Here is a 16,808-nt window from a genome sequence, read left to right as displayed (position 1 = left end):
CATGTGAGTACAGGTGCTCAGGGCTTCAGATGTGGATTTTAAGAATCAGCTGTGAGTTTTCTGCAAGGGTAGTGGATGGCCTTAAAAGATGAGCCACCTCTCTGGCCCTTAGGGGTTATTTTCAAATGACCTGCACTGACAGAGGATATTCCAGGGGTCTTCATCTCCGGCCTGTTTTAAGGGAGCTCATTCTTTGCTCAGTGCTTCTTTCTCGAAAGTTGGCCTGAATGTGGTCTCTCTCTCTCGTACTTTTTATACCAATCACCTAATTACTCCCTCAACAGCCTAGGAGATGAAGACAGCTATCATCACAGGTTCAGGTCACAGATTGGCTCCTGAGCCTCAGAGAACTGGCTTAAGAGTCAGGGAGTGACAAGTCCGTGTTGGGGAGCTAACCCAACCCCCTCTGAGTGTCTTCCTGCTTTGTCATGTGTGTACAGACCCTTCTTTAACTGGCGATGACAATGAGGCCTTGGGAGGAGACACACCCAGCTTTTGTGTCTGTGGCTGTGGAGAATCATGAATGCAAGGTTTCTTTGGGAAAACAGAAGCCTGAGTAAAAAGTAGACAGGACTCTGAGTCCAGATGGGATGTTTTAATTGTATATTACCAACTCTTGTATGCAATTGGTATATTTTTGAAATTTGCTGGGGGGCCTATTCTTTGGATCACTGAATGAACTGGGCTGGACAATTTGTCATATCTCAAAGGATAAATTGTTTACAGACAGAGACTTCTGAAGAGAAATTTTCCACTTCATTCTCCCACAATAAAATCCATTATTCTTAAATTAGATTTTAATAGAAAAGCAGCCTCTATTTTAAACGGTTGACAGGGTTGGTCTGAATGACCTACGTTCGAGTTTGGTTCCACAGTTCTAGTCGTGGTACTTTGTAATCTCCTCGTGCCTCAGGTGCCTCTTCTATAAGCTGGGAATGCAAATAGCAGCAAATGCAAAAAGATGCAATGCAAAGGGTTTGTCAACAGCGTCTCAAATGCGGCAGCTGCCAAACAGAGAACGGCTAGATGTAGTGGGTAGCCATTCCAGCTTTGACCTGGAAGTGCCACCCCCGTTGAGGCTTTGGTAACTGTCACACCTATGAGGCAGAGCCAAGAGAGGACCCCTGAAGACCCGAGATCCAGATGGGCCGGATCTCTTGGTTCCTGGATCCTGGACATTGGAGGTAGATTGAGCAGAGTTCTCCAGAGAACACCCCTGGACTGCGCTTCACCTTTCCCAGACCCTGTTACCTATCCCTTCACTTGTAAGTTACCCCACAAAATAAATCACCCTTTTAACTACATGAAGTTGCCTTAATATTTAAACCAATACAGTTACATCACAGTTCTCACCATCCCATCTCTTGGCAAGCACGTGTTCTGCAGTGTTCTCAATGCTTCCAGGCAACAGGGAGAAGGGATGAGGGGACAGGTGAAGTCCCATTTATGCTTACTAATCCTGCAACACTAATGAGGGAAGCAAAATCGTGCCCATTCTACAGAAAAGTTAATAGGACCTCAGAGCAGTTAATTGACAGCTCATGTGGCTAACACATGGAAGATTTGGGGTTTCAACTCAGCTCAGTATGATTCCTACACTTGACTCTTTCCCACAGTAGCAAACGAAATGGAGGCCAGAGGACATTCAGGATGTCTCTGGGCAACTCCATTTATTAGAGGCTAAGGATAAGCTAGAGGGAGGCACCGGATGTTCTAATTCCAGCTCACTTTCCACTGGAGCCAGCTTTCTGAAATTCTCAGTCATGAGTCATCAAGCTGAGGGTAAGGATGAAATACCGATCACTGTACACACCTGTGGTTAGTGACCCCGAGACGGGATCGCTTTCTTCAAAGCCCTTCATGGCAATAATGCTGACATGGTACTCCACCCCAGGAGTGAGCTTCACCAGACGGGTCTCAGTATCAGTTCCATCCACGGTCACCATGGAGGGGGCACCTGGAAACCAACAAAGCAAGATCAGAGATGGGGAGACTCTTTCACACTTATTCATCATGGCCAAATAGGTGTACCAAGCTGAGAGATGAAATGATATCTTTATGAAATTTCATGTTCTTGACTTCCTCTCCTTTCCTCCCACCCACTGGCATGAAGGAAAAGCCCTTACTTTTTGTATAAATTGCTTTTTCCATTGGTGCAGATGCCAAAAACCCAGTCAGGAAAGGAAAAAATCATGAAGTCACAGTATACTAAAAATGGCAAGTTTCCTTTCGGGAAGGCGTTGGCATGTTGCACATTTTTTTTTCTTTATTTTTTCCCCTCCATGAACTCTATGGGAAGCTTACAGTGTAACCTATATCCGAATTACTTAACTCATTGACTTCACTTAGAATACTAATCTCTCCCTTACTTTGAGAGATTCTATTCACGATATAAAGATGGTCCCAGTTAAGTTTGTGCTCTTAAATTTATTAGGGAGTCTGGAATTTATATTTCTTAAAATTTCAGGACTGGTGAAGAGTTTGCAAACCAGCTGTTCAAACTCCTCATGGAGATGCTGCAGTGCTGATGCTACCAACCAGCGTGACGTTATAAACATCCAACCACGGGCAGCTTACTCCTTACTAGGATGTCGGTTTTCAAACTGTGGATCTAGACCCTTTCCCAGGGGTTGCCTAAGACCACCAGAAAACACAGATATCTACTTTGCAATTCATAAAGTTAGCAAAATTACAGTTATGAAACAGCAACAAAAATAATTGTATGATTAGGAGTCACCACAACATGAGGAACTGTACCCAAGGGTTGCAGTGTTCGGGAGGCTGAGAGTCACCGTGAAAAGCTGTGTTTGGGCTATACTTCCCGAAGTCCTCATCAAAGTCTCTGTGTTCTGAGTTGTAACTTGGCTAAGTCTGTAGTGAGCCAGGCAGATGCAGCCCCCAAGGGCAAAACCTTACACATAGCTCAGACTAGCTTTCCAGATGATGGTGATCAAAGAGGAACGCAGGGTGTAAATCCTCTGTTCTTGTGTTCAAACAATAGTGGGACCCATTTCCTTGAAGATGTTTTTACAATTTCAAGACCAGAAAGGGTGTTAATCAAGTGACTTTTCCTAAGGTAGTGTCTTCCAAATGTCTTACAGAACTTCACAAAGGAAGTCTTTCTAGATGGTCTCAGAAAGAAGGAAGTGGTTTTCATTAGCCATGATGTTTTTTTGGGGGTGTGTGAGATAAGAACAACCAGGGTCTCATTCACCATTTAATTCTAATCTTGCATGCTCTTCCCACCCTCTTACATCCGCAGGTCCCCTACCTCCTGTCATAGGCACATAGGTAATCCGGAAGCTCTCCACTTGGGCAGTAGGTGCCTTCCAGCTGACCGTGGCTGCGCTGTCAGTGATGTCTGAGAACATGATTTCCTTTGGAGAACCCATGGCTGTCAAGGAGAAAACAAGATAGGAACTCTGAAACATCACCTATCTTGTCCACCAGTAATTTTTCCTGGGTTTTTTACCAGGAAAAACATAGTATCTGGAGTTGATGTACAAGCCAAGCCTTAGGAATAGAGAATGCGTGATACATGCTCACATTGTGACATGAAAGAAAATCCACTACAGATGCAGTGACTGTGTAGACCAGGAGTGACTGTGGGCTTCACGGTTATTTGGCTTCACCAAAGATGGATGTTAGCATGTTTGCTGGCTTCCACAGAGGCGAGGAGAGTGCCTCCACAGATCTGAATAGCTTTCTTTGATTTCATTTTTAGTATTTTTCAGATCTTTGTTTTGTTTCTTTTTAATGCTAAGTCTTAAAAACATATAGTTTTCCAAATCACAAGGCTTACTTCTCATATAGAAATGCCCGAGATGAAAATGCAGTTGTAGCCATTATACAGAGGACCAAAGTAAGCTTCCCTTCTCTAACCAACGTTCTTCCAATGGGACATTTCTGGATCACTGGATAGGGCCGCTGATCTAAGAACAGCCTGGCATTCAGAAATTAAGCTTACTTGGGAACTAGTCTTGACAGCCCACTCCTGAATCTTCAAGGAGCTCGAAAACCAAGAAGCCAAGTAAGGTCATTACTAAAGCTCCCATCAGTGGACACGGGGTCTGTTTGCCTGTGGGAAGCCCATGCCCAGGGGACATTTCTGCTGCCTTACTTTCTCCTTCCCAAATTTGGTTTCCTTTGGCTTCTCTCTGTATATTTTTTGGCTTAGGATTCTGCCTGCTTCGGCTGACATGCTAGCTCAGGAAACAATTTCTGGACCCTAGATAGCCTGCTTCCTCATCGCTTCCCTGCTTCAACCCACGGTGATCATTAAGTTTAGAGACACATAGAGATTTGAGGAGAGAAATTTTTTCCTATCCATTTTTGTCCTTTTCTCTGATCAGAGACATCTCCTCATCTCCTCCTACAACCTTCTTCTGTGACCCGGAAACCACCCCAAGTCTCTGTGGCTGCTTTTTTTTTTCTTTTTAATTCAGCCTGTCCATGGCAAGTCTTTTCTTTTTTTAAACCACAGGGTCCCAGGAACCTGAAAGATCTTAATTGTTCAAATACCACTGAGAGGCTGGGCAACCTGGGGCAAGTCCCTTCCCTTCTATGAGCTTTGGTTGCTACATCCCTCCATTGGGGAAAGTGGTACCCACAGGAATGTTCTGAGGATTAGTGGAGATAATGGATGTAAAACCCTTAGCATAGCCTCTGGCATGCAGAGAATTCACTAGATGTAATTGTCCTTGCTCTTTTCTTCCTCATGTGACCCCTTCTTACACAGGCTACCCTGCACTTTCAGGTACCCCCAGAAAGGAGCTAGATGAGTCTAGCTGTGAGCAGACCCTACTGATGTGCATGAACTCTGCCTTGGAAGATTTCCCTGTCTGCTTGATTCACTGACTTGTTCTAACTGGAAACCTTGCTGGTTGATGTAGGTTATGCCACATTTTAGGAGCTGTATTTTGTAGACAAAGCTTTCTCCTCTAGATCTCAGTTTCTCATTCAGAAAATGCCGACAATATCTACACTGTCTTAAACGCTGTAAGAATCAGTGGCCTAGTCCATTATATACTCAGGGGAATGTGTTTGGTAAAAGAGGTGGTAGGAGAGTAGCCAGGTATCATCAGTAGCAATGTCACAACAGTGGTGGAATTCCAGGAGCAGTGGGCATGATATTTTCATACTGAAGAACTTCAGTGTGTAACTTTCTGCTGTGAATAGGGTCCTCAAATCTTGAGCCCTACAACAGAGAGCTAAGCACAGAACAATGGAATCACGTCTATTCAAAAGCTGGGGAGGGGCTAGGGATGTGGCTTAACATTTAAATCTCTAGCTGCACAAATGTGAGAATCTGAGCTTAGACGCCCAGCTGGATAAAAGCTGGGTAGACACAGTGACCCACCTGTAACCCGGGTCCTCAGGAAGCAGAGACAAGATATCCATTCCCTTCTATGAGCTTCAGGTAGCTAGATCCACTGAACTGGCAAGCTCTGGGTTTTAGTGAGAGAGATTGTCTCTGCATATAAGGTGCAGGGTGATAGAGGATGATATCCAGCCTCTGGCTCTATAAGCATGAGCACACACATGTACCTACATCTCTCAAACATCTATGGTGACACATGTGTGAATACACATTCATCACACACACGTGCACACACACACACACACACACACACACACGCAAAAAAATAGGGGAGACCTAGGTAATGCTTTCTTTATAATTAGACTCAATTTAAAAAAAAAAAGAACTTCCATTAACTAAATACATGGAATTGATTTTTTTGAAAAAAGCTCTCAAAGGGCTTCTGCTTGCTCTCCACGTAAAGCCTTGTCTCTCAAAATCTATAATGAATGCCTTTATCAGTGGCAATTGTTAACCATTTAGAAATTAGTTCCCTTTCTACAAATTTGTATTGGTTACTTAATATGCATTAGGTTTGTGCTCAGTTAAGAGGATAGCTGGTGGGTTTATGGACAAGAACTTTGGAGCAGAAATAACCTTGGTAAGAGTTTCACCTTGGCTTTATACCCTAAAAACACCTTAACACACTGAGGCTCAGTATTTACATCTGTGAAATGGGGCTGAAGGTGCTTCTCCCTCGGTCTGCCTGTGTACAAGACATTTAGCGATAAGTCTGGCTGTGTGTGGCATAAAGCTTGTGCTTTTCAGTTGGTGGTTTTCATCTTTATACTTCTTGGGAAAAGGTGTGACTCTGCATCAGAGGCATCAGACATGAAAAGCCTGCGTTATATGATAGGGAGTTTCGCTAAGCAGGTATTTCTGAAATATGCTGATCGGGCTTTCAAAATGATGTAATTGCAACTCTGTGGTGTGTCGTCAAGTTCATCTTGATTGAAATGGGGCTGAGGAGTTCAGAGGGTGCCTGACTGGAAAATGTGGGCAGGTTACAGTGGGGACTTTGTTCTGGAGGGTGAGAAAAGAGGTGTTAATTACACTTTAGGCCTTAAGACTGAAGAGAGCTCCAGGAACATTTGCGTACTGACAGAGACTGGGACAGACCAAGGAAATCTTTTCAGGTTCTTATGTGAGCACCTTTGGTGGGCTGCGGGAGTCTCTGGAAGAGAAGGGCAGTCATGATTCTCTGTTAATGGGTTGCTTGCCTAATTTGGAGGGACTCTCGGGATCGTGCACAGGGGTCTGGCAGCGCTTTTCTTCCTAGAGGAGGAGGGAGCATCTCCCTATGGAGGTCTGACCACAGTGGGGAAGGGAAGCTCCTGGAAGTGCACGGACAGAGGAACACCACAAATAATAAGCCAAGTGTCCATACACAGGAGGACGACTGAATGGTGACTATGGGATCATCTCAGGTCCACTGATAAGACATGCACATGCAGCACAAAACGCCAGGAGTGAGTGAGGCCTTCAAACACAGTGCTCAAAGAATTCAGTGCCTGTTGAATTCTGTGTATTTGTATATTTCTGGAGACAAGAAAACGCAGTAATATTTACTGCCTCAAGACAGAACCATGTGCAGCGACACAGTCAGACTCCACTGTTGTTTTCTTTTTAACTCTTGGATTTTGTTGTCTATTGGAAATACAATTTCCAATTCATCAAGCATGTAATAGCTAGCATTGTTAAGACAGGCAAGGAAAGAGTTAAACAGACACTCTTTGTGTCATGTTTAAATCTTACGCTGACCTTTGAGTTGAGTTTTGTTTTCCAGATGAGGGGCTTGAGACTTGCCCAAGGTCACACAGATGCTAAGCGGGAGAAACACGACTAGTCTCTGAGAGTTTGTTCAGAGACCACTGGCTAACCGCTAGGTTGCACTGCCTTCCCTGCAGTTCTGGGTACTCAAGTGTGGACAGCTGGTAGCTAGACAGAGATCTCTTATGAAGAGGAATCATGGCAGATCGTTATCAGGAGGTAGGGGGGGACAGCCCGACGTTGAGGAGGGTTCACGGTGGTGTGAGGGAAGAAAGAGAGAGAAAAGGGGATGAGCAAATTCAAGGAAATTTGAAACTAGGGGCTGAAGGTGAAGTTAGTCATGTACTTGCTGTGTTTAGATGACCTCTTCTGGCCTCTCCTAGTCCCAGAGCATGGATGCGCAGGCTCACATGGACACGTGCATGGTTACACACGGTTCATATGCATATATGCTCTTTTCTCTTTGGCTGTGAGTTTAAGACCCCATAGAGGGGAGGCTAAGAGGGGGTCTTCCCAAAAGAAGCAGGCTCTGCCTTTCCTTTTGTTCTTAAGAAAGCAAATCAACTCATGCTAATTTCTTTTTTTTCCTTTAGAACTACAGGGCTTCTAGAGAAAAAACTCAGCAAAACAAAAATCAGTGATCAGAAGTAAACTTTGAAGAGCAGTGTTTATAAACCAAGATCAGTCTGCGCCTCTGATCCGGAGCCATTCTGTGGCAGCCACGGGGAGAAGGAGATCAAAGTTGGGCTGGGGTACTCTGGAAGGCAGCTATGCTAAACACCGTGCCACCAATGCTTGAAGTGGGGATACTGTGTGCGAGAGGAGCCGTGCTTTTCCTCCCACTAAATTAATGCACTGTCTCCATGTCTTCAAGTACTGGTTATAGTTTCTGTGGGTTGATTCTTGCAGCCCCTTACATCCTGTCTCTTAATACAATAACATGTCTGTCTTGGTGTTGGGAAGATAGTTCAGCCTGTAGTGTGCTTACTGTGTAAGCATCCTGACCTGAGTTCAACCCTCTGCAGCCATGTGGAGAATGGCATGATGTCACACTTGTAATCTAATCATTTGGGGAAGTAGTGACAGGATCCCTGGGACTTGCTCGCCTGCCAGCCTACCTGAACTGCTGAGCCCCAAGTCTCAGTCAGAGATATCGTATGAAAAAATAAGGTGGGCTGGGAGATGGCTTGGTGGGAAGTGAGGTCCTGATCCTGAGTTGAAATCTCCTGCACCTATGTAAGAAGCCAGGCATCACCTTGTGTGTATAATTCTACTGCTGTGTGCGTGAGTGTGTGTGTGTGTGTGTGTGTGTGTGTGTGTGTGTGTGTGTGTGTGTGTGTATGCGTGATCTCTGGAGCTTTCTGTCTGTAAGTCCAGCTCCAGGGTCAGTGAAAAACTTTGTCTCAAGGTAGAGAGTGATAGAGCAGGACACCCCACTTCCGCTCCTGGCCTCTGTGCACACGTAGGCTTGAGCACTTGCATACTCACACTTGTGCACATACCATATCACACATATATAAGGGACACACAGTATATCTCTGTCTATGCTGTCTCTCTGTCTCTGTCACATACACACACACTCACCACAAACCCACTCCTGCACTTCCAATACAACAAAACATGTCTTAACATAGAGAGTAGGAAATTGGGGCTAATAGGCTCTGTGTCTGTCAGACAAGTAAGTATACATTCATCGGTTATTGGTCATCTGGTTTGCTTATTAAAATAATTACAGTAACACTCAAAATAAGCTCTTCATAGTAGAATGACCTTAGGCACAGCACTTCAGTTTTCTGGGTCTCAGATTCTTGGTGCATGAATAGAGGAGGCTGAGCCTCTCTGTGTGTAGCTAGCTGATCATTTCTCAGGTTTTATCCTTTCCCTAGGATTTTCTGATTTCTTCCTCTACTTCCTTTCAGGTAGCTGTCTCTATAGAATGCCATCTTGACTCTTCCCTCCGTTTTCTAAAAGTATGACCATACTTCCAGGTCTTTCTTTCTCCCGCTAAAGAGTCACATAACTTTTATGGCCATAGCAACTATGCCATCTTTTCTTTTCTCCTTGGCATAGCTGACAGGGAATAGGGTCTTATTTCCCCTCTAGAGGGCGCTTACATATGCTAAAAGTGTCCCTTCAAGTTCATGAATCTCAGGAAGACTGTCCTGATAGTCTTGCCCGCTCCATCGTTCAGTTTGCTAACCATGGTATTGATGGTTCACGTAGGACATCTCATAAACATTAATCCTTGCAGATCTGGGTACCATGTCTCCATTGTCCCTCACCTAGTGCAACTGGGACATTTGACCAAAGAACAAAGGATTGTGTTCTTGGATATGTACAGTGAAAAATAAGGAAGAGTTTTTGGAATTTAAAGTGTCCTATAGTTGCCAAGATAATGATATATGAGAGATACCATGACTAGCTTTCCTTCACAGAGCCTTTGCTGCATGCCAGATCCCATGCCATGGGTTTTACATGAATTAATTCACTGAATCCTTACCACCCTGCTAGGTAACTGTCATCAAACTCTTTTTTGGTGTAAAGACTTGCCCACTCAGTCTTGAAGGAACCAGGATCCAAATGCCAGCCTGTCTGCATCAAGAGCTCTTGTAATTACACAGCCCTACAGGAAGGGGATTCTTGACTTTCATCTCTCCTCTCCTGTTTGTTAATAGTACTCATCATTGCTATGGCACCTGCTTGTTTACAGTACCTGTTGTTGCTATGGCACTGACTGGCTGGGATCGCCTTCCACCGCTTATTCCATAGAGTTCAATTTCATACTCAGTGGCCTCTCTGAGACCTGTTATGTCCCTGGTACGTTCGGGGGAAGGGAGGGTTATTTCTTGTGGTTCAGATTGCTTTTTAGTATCTCTGATCCTGAGAACAAAACTGTCGAAAATCCCTTCATCAGCAGTCCAGGACAGACGGAAACCGCCTGGAGTGGCATCTGAAACTAGAAGGTTGTCAACTTCCGGTTCAGCTTCTAGAGGGAGAGAAGGTGGTGGGAGAAGGAGGAAACAGAGCATTACTCAGCAGTCCATACAATCTTCTTTCTGGTGGATATCAGAAAGCAGTGATGCCTCAGTTTCAGAGACAGAGTGTCCTGAGATATCAGGAAAGAAAATCATTCCATATTAATAAGTCTAGTAGGGTGAGGAGAGGGAAAACATGGAGTCGACACATTCAATACAAGCCAAGCATACTCTTGCATCTGTGAGTTTTGTCTAAAAGTAACTGCATAAATCCACATCTGGACTTAGCATTGGCCCCTCCCAGGCATTATTAAACAAGTTCAAAGCCATAACTTGTTTACATTTGCTCTCTGTCTTCCAGTGGCTGAGTGCCCATCCTCTGTGAGCGCCTTCTCTTTTCTTTTGAAAAGACAAATAAACCAACTTTAATGATCTGTGGAACTGTCCATAATGATTCTGATGATCATATTTCCCTCAAACCTGAGCAAAATGACTTAGAATATTCTGGTCTTTTGCCTTTGTTCGCAGGAGCTGCTATACAGAAGAAAGCTGTCATTCTTCACTTTCTTTTCTGCCCATTTTATTTTCTTGCTGGTTTAGGCATCAGGTAAGTATTTAGATGGTAGATGGAGGCTTGAAACCTCATGAAATATATTTAAACATACTTTCTACCCAGGGTTTCATTTTGGTAACTAGACAAAACTCGATGTCGAAATCAATCTGAAGCTGGGTTTCCCAAAGCGTGTTCAAAACAAACTGTTCCTGTTTTATCCCCTTCCTTTACAAAGCATCCCTTGTCGGACAAGTTTGGGGAATACTGCTTCCTGTGAGATACACAGTAAGATATTCTGAAAAGCCTGTGTGGTCAAAGATCCTGCTTCCAAACTCATCTGAAAATGAAATGTCATCAAATGAGATCTTTGAACAGTCCCTAGAGCTTGTTTTCTCTAGAAATACTTTGGGAAACACAGATTTTTGACTGTTAAGATCGTTAATGTGATATTTCTGTAGGAAGTATTAGTCTTGAGAACATTATGGATTTAGTCTGTGTTGAAGAACCTCTTTGATATTAGTTTTTATAAAAGACCAATTTAATGAATTCATTTAGTTTCCAATGATAAGACAACTAGGCAGGTTGGTTAAGATCACAGGTTGAGACGGAGATAGCAAAGATTTAAAATATTTTTTCAAAATATACTCATTGGTATATTTCTTTTGAGAAGGCTGAAATATAGCTGGGGACCAGTCAGGATGGACACAAAGGAAGGTCAGCATGTGAGGGCTACGGGCAAGACATGGACTAAAGGACTTGGAACATTGAAGGGAAACATTTCGACCTTCTCCTTTCTAGGATGGGAGGAATGAGTACTCACTAGATATTTGAAACAAGAGAAAGCATGAGGAAAACATGAAAGAACAAGCCACATTTGTGGATTAAATTGGGAATACAGACGAAGTGTTAATATCACAGTGGTCCTGTGAACAGACTACACAAAAAGGGACTAGGGAGAGGAGAATATGGCTCTCTTGAACTGAAATACCTGTAACAGCCTCAGCCCTCAAGGGCTTGGTTTGAAGCCCTTGGGCGAAGCCAGAGACCAGGACCTCATAGCCAATACCAGTTATGAGGCCTCTAAGCTCCAGTTTCCTCTGGGTTCCTGAAAGTGTGAATTCCTGGGGGTCCAGCAGCTTCCCAGAATCCACCACCGTTACTACAAAGCTGTCAAAGGCATTCTCCGATGCCATCCAGGAAACTGTGAACCCGTAGGGATTAGTGTCGGAAATGGTTAAATTTTCCAGAAGGGGCAAGGCCTCTGAAAGAAGGGAGGAGTGAAAATGACTCAGGTTAGCAGCATTGATTTGGCTAGGGCAGCACATGACTCCAAGAATTCTGATAGACTGATTCCTAGTCAATCATCCCATAAGTTAATGCTCATGACTCCCAGAACACTGATAGATTCCCAGTCAATCATTCCATAAGTTAATGCTCATGACTCCAAGAACAGTGATAGGTTCCCAGTCAATCATACCATAAGTTAGACGCTCAGAAAAGAAACATTTAGTAATAATGTCTTGGATACCTGATGATGTTATGTAGGGTGATTTTCTCAACAAGATTATGCAGCAAGTATCATTCCCATTCATAGGTTAAAAAAACTTTCTAAGTGGTTGAATCTAGCATGTGATAGAGCAAGGTCTTGCACTCAGGCCATGCACTTTTCACTATAAAAATATGACACCTTGTGTCATTTTGGGACCTTTATATATTTTTTGCTGTTTCTGATTTTAAAGCAAATCAGATTTTTTTATTGTTGTTGCAAGCATACTCTCTTTTTTGATATTTTTCATATCTTACTCTGGTTCATACTTTCAATCCAGTCAATTGGGCCAATTAGTGAGTGACCCAGCTTTATAAGCTTGGATCACGGGATCAACCAGTAAGATTTGTTGTGCTGTTGTTTGTTCAAATTTGCAGTTTACATTTATGGTCCAGGAAGAGATTCTAAGGTTTGGCAATTCTTGTGCTGTTTACTTTTCTGGGTAAAGTTAGAAAGCAAGAACATGTTTTGTTAACATGCCTTGCCCACCATTCACCAAACATCTGTGTCCCAGACATACTTTTTTCCTAGTTGCCAAGGGGTCTTTTCACACACCTTTTGGGTTTCCCAAAGAGTGACCTTATGGCAGCCAAGTTTCTGAAAATAACTCCCAGTTGAGGAGGCTGCACATCCTTGATTCAGTGTAACATAATGATACTGTAAGGGAGGCATTGCCACCAGCCTGCTAACCTTCATTACTTTGACGGTAAAAGGAAGACTTTTCCAAGGTCCCAGATCTAGTACATGGGTAAGCTGGTATCCAACATGGGCTTCTTACTCTGAGTTCAGTATTCTTTCCACAACCCAACCCAGTGCCTAAATTAGTAAACCCCCAGTGCTGGCACATCTTGAGGCATAGAGAAGATTGGAGAAGAAGCCCCAACACATCCTCTCCAATACAATGGCACACAGCAATGCTGAATCTAACTTCCTTTCTTCCTTCCTTCCTTCCTTCTTTCCTCCCTCTCTCCTCCCTCCCTCCCTCCCTTCCTTCCTTCCTTCCTTCCTTCCTTCCTTCCTGTCTTTCTTTTTTTTCCAACTAATTGAGAAGTTTCAAGGTGATGAATAATCTTGTACTAATGCCCATGGTCAAATCCCTGAGATATAAAGAAAATGTTTAAAAAAGAAGTAATTGGCATCTGAGTGAATAAACGAATGAATGCCTTCATCCAGAAGCAGAGACTTACATTTTGCTATGGCTTGGACTTCCTGTGGTGATTTGGAAACAGTTGATGTTTATTTTGTGGGATTTTTTTTTTCATGAGAAGATTTCCCAAGAATTGTAATTTTATCAAAGCAAAGATGAAATCATATTTACTGTTCAAACAGTCTTGGTTTGTAAAACAAGGGTCTCAAATGTTGCTTTTGTTTAGATAAGTGCTGACTTTCTTTTATAGCTGGCCTCTGTAACTCCATGCCATCAAAGCAGTGAATTCCAGTGAAAACAGGTACTTTCAGGCTAATTAGTCAGTCAAATGCTTGTCCCCACACCCCCAGTCTTTACTATTCATTTTTTTTTCTTTTTTGGTATGCCTCTTTCAAAGTGAAGAGTCTTTTCACATTATGGATTAGCAGAAACAATGCTGTAACTGGATCTACGCTTCCTTCCTGAGAGCGGCTCTTTTGGCCTCCCTCTCTTCTCTCTGTTCTGTGGGAGGTCCTGCAGAAGGTGACAAGTAAGGGCCTGATGGGTCTGTGTGCTCAGGATAGGAAGACTCTCCTCTCATTTTCCACTGTACTTAAGAAACGGCTTACGTTCACATTTGATGATTGAATAGAAAAAATAAAATAACCATTTAAAATCTTATGCAACACACCCAACGTTCTACTAAGAGGAAATTGTAATGCATGTTTCTATTGTTTCATCTGGGCTTGTTGGTTCTTTTAGTTATTTATGTGCAGGAATGAGGAGAGAATTTAAGACCTTACTCATGCTGGGCAAAGGACTTCACCTCTGAGCTACACCCCAGCCTTGTTGTTTACTTTGAACAAGATGGCTTTACTGTTGGGAAGCAGCAGGAGGGACATAGTATCCATAGGACATCCAGAGGATGCAAAGTAGTTACATTTGACCTGTGTTTGCTGGATTCTTCTTCTTCTTCTTCTTTTTTTTTTTTGGTTTTTCGAGACAGGGTTTCTCTGTGTAGCTTTGCACCTTTCCTGGAACTCACTTGGTAGCCCAGGCTGGCCTCGAACTCACAGAGATCCACCTGGATCTGCCTCCCAAGTGCTGGGATTAAAGGCGTGCGCCACCACCGCCCGGCTGGATTCTTAATATAGGTGGACAGGAGCACCAGTGGACTCTCTCTTCCCTAACAAAAAGAAACTGGAGTTCAAATAAATTTGCAACTTGCTGAGACTGTGTTGGTAAGATGATGTAAGAGAGTTTTAGAAATCAACCAGGCTTGATCTCAGCTACCATAAATATTTAACTGTACTTATTGACATTTCTCACTTATAGTAATTTAGACTCTGGGAGGGACTGGCTTAGTAAAGACAGATGACAACTTCTGTCTTCTTAGAGTTACCATCAGTAGAAGGGAATTTCTAAGCATTTTTTTTTTTTGGAGGTTTGTCAAGTTAGAAATTTGCTTTTCTGAAACCATGTGAAGGCTTTACCATTGACTTAGGTAAGATCAGGACAAACAATAGGCGTCATACCTTTGTGTGATTCAAAGAGATGCCACAGGTCAGATTTGATAGGTGGGGAAAGTTGAGCATTGACTTGCCTTCCTAGGTTGAACTTGTCAGTTTGTTGTGCTTGGCTGTTTTGAGTAAGTTTTTTGTTTGGCTTGGAATTTTTTTTTTCTTTTTTAAATGACAAGCTATAGTATTTGGAGGACTTCAAGCATACTAGGATAGGCACTTTACATCCTACCTGCCATAATTTATGGGCACAATTCCTGCTATAGATTTTCACTAATATAGGTTTCACTCTTTATTCAGACTCACTGTGTTGTGGATAAAACACCCTATAAAATGGGCATGAAGATTCCTGAAGCTCTATACAAGTGTGAAGAGCTCCCGTGAGGGGCCGTGATAGTCCTTTCCTTCTGAGGAGTGGCATTACTTTTCAGGGTTAGAAATTTACATTTGGTGTCTTTGCTATTGTTAGCAAATATATATATGTGTGTGTGTGTATAAAAGAAGAGACTTCTGTCATTATTGACTCCACAGGTAAACCTGGAGCACATTAAGTGAGATAAGTCAGACACAGGAAAAGAAATCACTTCATGATCTCCCTTTTTTGAAGACTCTAAATGAATTGAACAGATGGAAGCAGAGAGGAGAATAGTGGTTACCAAAGGCTGGGGTTGACTGATTGCCATTGGTCAAAAGGTACAAAGTTCAATTGGACAAGAGGAATAAGCTTGGATGAGCTATTGCATAGAATAGTGGCCTCAGTTAATAATAACAACTTGGATGTTCCAAAATTGTTAGAAGTTTGGATTTTAAATATCCTCATCACAAAAGGTAGATGGCATGATTGATACATTATTTGATTTGCTTTAGTGATTCTACAATATATACATATGTTAAATATCACTATGCACCATATATATTAATTAACTTGTTATATATATATATATATATATATATATATATATAAAACATGTAGATTAAAAATAAAAATAAAGACATTTACATATGGAGTCAAGACTATGTTTGGGATTGGATTTTCCTTTAGAATGCCTATCTCCTTTTCCCAGATTCCTAAACAGACAATGAGAACCTTTGAATACCTGTAACAACAAAGGCAGTGAGGGGTCTGGTGGGGTCACCAGCCCAGGTGGTCCCTGTCACACTGACAACATAGGCAGTGTTCTCCACCAAGCCCGTGATGTGAGCTTGCTGTGCGTCTCCCGGGACTGTGAGCTGCTGAGACTCATGCAGTGAATGAGCATCGCTCACATTGATAACAATCTTTGCAAAAAGCCCAGCTTGTGTGGTCCATGACACGTTGAAGCTGTCAGGAGTAATATTGCTAAGGATTAGCGTGCTCAACTGTGATTCTGGCTCTGAAGGGAAGGAACATGGGCAGAAACAAAGAGACAGGTATTATTAAAGGAAGCAGTAGATTTCTTCAGAATTTTGCTGTAGAATTTTAATGTATATATATATCCAAATACTTGCAGAAAAAAAATAAAAAAAGAACGTTAGGCAGTGTCTTTGCTTGCATTGGCTATATGACTAAGAAGTTATTGCTTTTTCTGCAGATGCTCATATAAAGTGAAAGAGCTTTGGCAGTCATTTGTGAATGGAAGTTAACCAGTCATCAGAAGTATAGACAGGACTCATATAAAAGGTAATGTGGCTATATTTTCCCAAATCTCTGAGGTCCACTGGCCTTACAAGATGTCCCAGGGAAAGACAGCTCAGGCTGAAGCATCCACCATAATCAGCAACCATTTTCTTTTACCATAAAGATTCCCAGAGCATGCTTCCCTTCAAAGGCTTTGATAAGTTTGTTCTTTAAATGAATCTGTGCAACCTAGTTCACCCCAGCATTGCATAGACTTAGTGACCAATGAATCCCCTATCTTAGGAATCTCTCCCAGTGCCTCAAGAAGCTGCTGTCCTACTGAGCATCCTTTAGAGAGTACT

General features: G+C 42.7%; 1 protein-coding gene across 5 annotated transcripts in view; it reads right to left on the bottom strand.

The window, feature by feature from the left end:
* Window positions 1-16,808, bottom strand: part of Tnc (tenascin C) — a 90,635-nt gene that overhangs the window by 15,271 nt on the left and 58,556 nt on the right. For 2 of the 5 annotated variants that reach the window (XM_052716788.1, XM_052716787.1), the window contains 5 exons: window positions 15,947-16,222; window positions 11,646-11,918; window positions 9,843-10,115; window positions 3,272-3,394; window positions 1,814-1,957 (listed from right to left, as the gene is read on the bottom strand). In XM_052716788.1, the coding sequence (XP_052572748.1) occupies window positions 1,814-1,957; window positions 3,272-3,394; window positions 9,843-10,115; window positions 11,646-11,918; window positions 15,947-16,222 (1,089 nt within the window). The remainder of the gene's footprint in view (window positions 1-1,813; window positions 1,958-3,271; window positions 3,395-9,842; window positions 10,116-11,645; window positions 11,919-15,946; window positions 16,223-16,808) is intronic. The other 3 variants (XM_052716789.1, XM_052716790.1, XM_052716791.1) reach the window with 3 other exon arrangements.

This window comes from Peromyscus californicus, unplaced genomic scaffold (assembly GCF_007827085.1).
Source record: "Peromyscus californicus insignis strain IS unplaced genomic scaffold, ASM782708v3 Scaffold_5__1_contigs__length_169319896, whole genome shotgun sequence".
Classification (NCBI taxonomy): Eukaryota; Metazoa; Chordata; class Mammalia; order Rodentia; family Cricetidae; genus Peromyscus; species Peromyscus californicus.
Note: the sequence above shows the minus strand (reverse complement) of the source record. Positions and strands in the feature narration are given on the sequence as shown.